Below are 5,037 nucleotides of genomic sequence, written 5' to 3'. Positions count from 1 at the left end.
TTTAAAAAAAATTAATTAAAATTAAAAAAAGATTGTGAAAAATATTTGTATTTGAATTGTAATTGAAAGAAGAAAATTAAATACGTAATAAAAAAATAAAATCTTGAACTCAAGGTTTTACTTTAACATAAAAAGTTTTAAAAATTAGCAAATCAATTTTAAAAAAATTAACAAACTTTATTTGATCTATAGAGAAAATATAAATTTATTTTTAATGTAGTTACTTTATATGAATTACTTTCATATGACTACATAGTAAAATTTTATAAATTTAAATACTCTGGTTATTATTAGTTCTCTAAATAATCAAATCAAAATAATAAACAATTCAAGATATAATTAGAAAAAGTGCATGTTAAATAAAATGATAAAACTATTTTGAAAATAAATAAAGTCGTTTTAGAGTTAAAAAAAATATTTTTTAAGTTTTTCTTAGAAAGAGAAAAAGCATAATATAAGATGAAGAGTGAGTTTCTTCTGATATCTTTTGAAAGCTAGTTGACCCCCGCAGGTTGCAATCCCCCTTCTGTGACAGTGATTAGTTTCGGGTTATTTAACACACGCACCCCCACAAAAAATGTAGGGGAGACAGTGGAACGGGTTTTGGAGGTGCAATATATTTCGTCCCTTTTCGAACCTATCCTTACTGAAGGTTAGAATTGAAATGAAAAGTCCTCCTTAGGTATTCTTCGGCCAAGAGCGAAAGCATGTGAAGTGTTGCCATAGGTAGAGAGTTCTGCTCTACGCCACCTGCAGCCCATTTCGATCTCAAATATATCCTAAAAATTTCAATAAAATTAAAAATGTCAAGTATCTAACCCTGCCTAACTCCTAAATTGGCTTTTAAGCATTAATGCTAGTTATAAGACTCTTCACCACTTAGAAAATAAAGATTTTTTTCTTAAACTTTTCAGAACATGTTTCGCATTTTTAACTTTTCAGAACATGTCGATCGCAACGCTTGAATACGCCATCTGGGGAGAAGATCGGTTTCACGTCTTTGGACCTTCCCTCTGCTTCTCTTTTCTGTCGTATAGGAATGTACTACGATATTTTCCCTTTTCTTATTATTTTTCGCATTTAATTGTTAAAAATATTTTTTTTAATTTTTATCACGCTTTCTTTTAGAACTATGTTAAAAAAAAACAAAGGAAAAATATCCTAGTGTATAGGAATGTACTCTAGGATATTTTTCCTTTTCTTAATATTTTTCGCATTTAATTGTTAAAAAGATTTTTTATAATTTTCATGACGCTTTCTTTTAGAACGATGTTAAAAAAAATAAAGGAAAAATATCCTAGTGTATAGGAATGTACTAGGATATTTTTCCTTTTCTTAATATTTTTCGCATTTAATTGTTAAAAATATTTTTTAAAATTTTCATAACGCTTTCTTTTAGAACGATGTTAAAAAAAATAAAGGAAAAATATCCTAGTGTATAGGAATGTACTAGGATATTTTTCCTTTTCTTAATATTTTTCGCATTTAATTGTTAAAAAGATTTTTTAAAATTTTTATGACGCTTTCTTTTAGAACGATGTTAAAAAAAAATAAAGGAAAAATATCCTAGTGTATAGGAATGTACTAGGATATTTTTCCTTTTCTTAATATTTTTCGCATTTAATTGTTAAAAAGATTTTTTTAAAATTATCATGACGCTTTCTTTTAGAACGATGTTAAAAAAAATACAGGAAAAATATCCTAGTGTATAGGAGTGTACTAGGATATTTTTCCTTTTCTTAATATTTTTCGCATTTAATTGTTAAAAATATTTTTTTTTAAATTTTCATGACGTTTTCTTTCAGAGCTATGTTCAATGTAGTTTTCAGTTTTCTACAGTTTCCTAATTTGAAAGTTTTTAATCTATTTGAAAGTCAACAAGAGAGAAACTAACATACTTCCTTTTTTCTATGAGTCTCCATCTCCACACACTAACGAAAAAAGCATGTGGAGTGTTGCCATAGGTAGAGATTTCTGCTCTACGCCACCTACAGCTTATTTAGATTGCCAACATTACTACCTGTGTTGTGTTACTGAATAATTTCGTCCTTAATGAATTAAACGAGCTTCTAATAAAAATCATATTTGATTTAATAGAGCTATAAGCTAGCAAATCACTGATATTATAAAGAAAATCCCAATACTACAGCATAAAAGCTGATTCGAAAGTGGTATGAAATAAGATGAAATAGTCTCAGAGATGAATCACCCGGGAAATAAAATAATCTGGCAGCAGAGGTTGCCGAGTGTGGGGAGAGTTGTTACCGACAATGTCAACCTTCGTCTATGTAAAGGTACCCCGACATAAAATCGAGTGTGCATGTCTTATATACTAGTGCAGAGGTCGGCAAACTTATTAGCCAAAGAGCCAAATATGAACATTACAACAATTTTTAAAAAAAATTGGGAGCCAAATCTGCTTGGTTAGTAAACTTTTATTACTCTAAATAAGTAGTACACTAAATAAAACTAATTTTCATATTTAATAAATATTTATTAATGTGAAAAATGTGTTTGTATCTCCTTGGAAAGTTTGAGTGAGTCAGGTTTGTATGTTGTTGTTTTTAATTTTAAGCATGATTCCAAGTTCTCATCAATAAGAAGATTTCTCAGTTTACTCTTGATAATGCTTATGCTAGAAAAAGATTGTTCGCATGTATATGTAGAACCGAAAATGGAAAGCACAGCAAACGCGAGCTTTTTCAGCTGATCGTAAGAGTCAGGAATACTATTCCAAGCGTTACAGGTCATTCAAAGCAGACCACTTGTGTTGTGAACTAAGATCAAATTTTTTCTTCTCCAATATTTCCAATTCAACCCAAAGACGTTTGAATTTAGAGCATCATATCTCCTTGTTTTTCAAATCCAGCAATTGTATTTCAAAGCTACCAATGTCAATTTCAAAAGGAGAAAATTTCAACTCGGTTATCGTAGCATTAAGAGGATTTTTGAGAAATGCTAAAGTTACTCTGCTGTTTTTAAATTCCAGAAACCTGCTGAGAAATGCTTCCCTCATATTTAAAATTATTGTTTTAAAATGGTGTTTATCAATAGATGAGTTATTTTCTTGGCGATACTTCAGCAGGCTTTCCAAATCCTGAGCAAAAATGGATGATTTGCTTTCGAATGTTATTACTTCTTCTAACATCGAAAAAATTAAGTTTCCTTTCCCTTGCAGTTTACGATTAAGCTGATTTAGACGAGACGTAACGTCTACCATGAAATAAAAGTTTTGGATCCACTGATCGTCTGTTAGTTCTAGACAGTGAACGCCCTTCTCAAGGAGAAATGCTTAAATTTCCGGAAAAAGGGACGCGAAACGTTTTAAAACGTTCCCTCTTGATTACCAAACGTACCTTGTTATGAAGCAGACGATCAGCGTACTCACTCTCCATTTCAAATAAGAATTCTTTGAATTGGCGATGATTAAGAGCTTCAGCTAAAATGCAGTTGATAATGGTAATCACTAATTCCATAACTTTACAAATTTCATCCTGAAATGTTTGCGCACAAAACGCTTCTTGGTGAATGATATAATGGTAAACAAATATCTCGTGAATAACTTTTCCTTTCAAAATAGCAACAAACCCTTTTTCTTACGCCGGTCATACTTTTGGCCCCATCTGTTGAAATCGACACAATTTTATAGAGGGGAATATGATGTTTATCCATACACTCAATTACAGCATTTGCGATATCTTCTCCACGCGTCTGACCTTTGAGTGGCAATAACCCTAAAAGTTCTTCTTTAGGGCCTGAATGAGACATAAATCTTACAAAAAGTGAAACATGCGCTGTATCATTTATGTCACAAGACTCGTCAACTACTATTGATAAAGCCGAAACCAATTTCAGATCTTCGATATGCTGGGTGATTATATTGGAACACATTTTAATTGTTCTATCTTTAATGGTTTTTGCAGACAATGGTAATTCTTTCATTCTTTTCAGAATATCTGCCTTCTTCTTAAAATCATAAAATAGCTCTTCGGATTAATTTATCAAAATAAGATGTAATTTTTTTCTTACCAAGTTTTTTTTTTTTTTTTTTTTTAAATTAAAATATTATTGCGCTTCCGTGGATATTTGTGCCAGAGGCCGCACTTAAGGAGCCAAAGAGCCACATGCGGCTCTGGTGTCGCACTTTGCCTACCACTGTACTAGTGAATTGGAATTGTAATTTTGTAGTGGTAGATACAGTACAGTAATCCCCCACCTAAATTATATCAGTGATACAATTTGATAAATGGATACCACTGGTTGATTCATTGCTGTTTTGTGAGAATCCGGGAGAGCTGTATTAAGATTACCGTACTTTTTGAGTGCTGATTGTGAGAGCTGTATTAAGTTCACGATCGTGGTCGCTCCTGTGTTGCCATTAGTAGTCGAGTGAATATGTTGTACCTTGCGTGTGATCGAAACTGAGTAGCAACAGCGCGAGGAGGTGGATAATGTCGCAGTCACAAGTAGCAAGTCAGCTGTAAAACGGACCGTCCATCGAAGTAGCGTGTTCAGATCGAAGGAAGTGTTGCTGTCAAGATAGGCGTATTCATATCGAAGCATCCGGGTCACCAATGTGGGGAAAGTTGTTATCGACAATGTCAACCTTCGTCTACGTAAGGGTACTCCGACATAGAATCGAGTTAACAGGTCTTATATACTAGTGAATTGAGATTGTATTTTTGTAGTGGTAGATACACAACACCAAGGAATTCGAAATTTTTAATTTTCTATATGTTTAAAAATTAATTAATAATCGTCTAATTATCTGTTTCTTTTTCTTTTTGGGTCTTAAAGGAAAATGATTGCATATGTTTATTCATATTCATATGTTTGTTCATATTCATATATTTATATGTTTGTTCATAGTCATCTATTCATACGTTTGTTCATATTCATTTATTCATTTATGTACATTGTAATATGCTTATTTAAATTTGAAGTTAGCATCTGCTATAAGTCCACGACTAACAAAATTTAAAAATTTCGGAGGGGGGGGGGAAGATGAAGAAATAGTGAGTTTCTTAATATTTTGGA

General features: G+C 31.7%; 1 protein-coding gene across 1 annotated transcript; it reads right to left on the bottom strand.

Annotated features, from left to right (window-relative positions):
- Positions 1-653: 653 nt before the first annotated feature.
- Positions 654-3,942, bottom strand: LOC139425206 (protein FAM200C-like). Its single transcript, XM_071179095.1, has 3 exons — positions 3,589-3,942; positions 3,357-3,494; positions 654-779 (listed from the first exon to the last, which is right to left on the bottom strand). Exons 1-3 carry the CDS (start codon positions 3,940-3,942, stop codon positions 654-656), a joined length of 618 nt encoding a protein of 205 aa, XP_071035196.1.
- Between the last annotated feature and the right edge of the window lie 1,095 nt (positions 3,943-5,037).

Source organism: Parasteatoda tepidariorum, chromosome 3 (assembly GCF_043381705.1).
Source record: "Parasteatoda tepidariorum isolate YZ-2023 chromosome 3, CAS_Ptep_4.0, whole genome shotgun sequence".
Classification (NCBI taxonomy): domain Eukaryota; kingdom Metazoa; phylum Arthropoda; class Arachnida; order Araneae; family Theridiidae; genus Parasteatoda; species Parasteatoda tepidariorum.
Note: the sequence above shows the minus strand (reverse complement) of the source record. Positions and strands in the feature narration are given on the sequence as shown.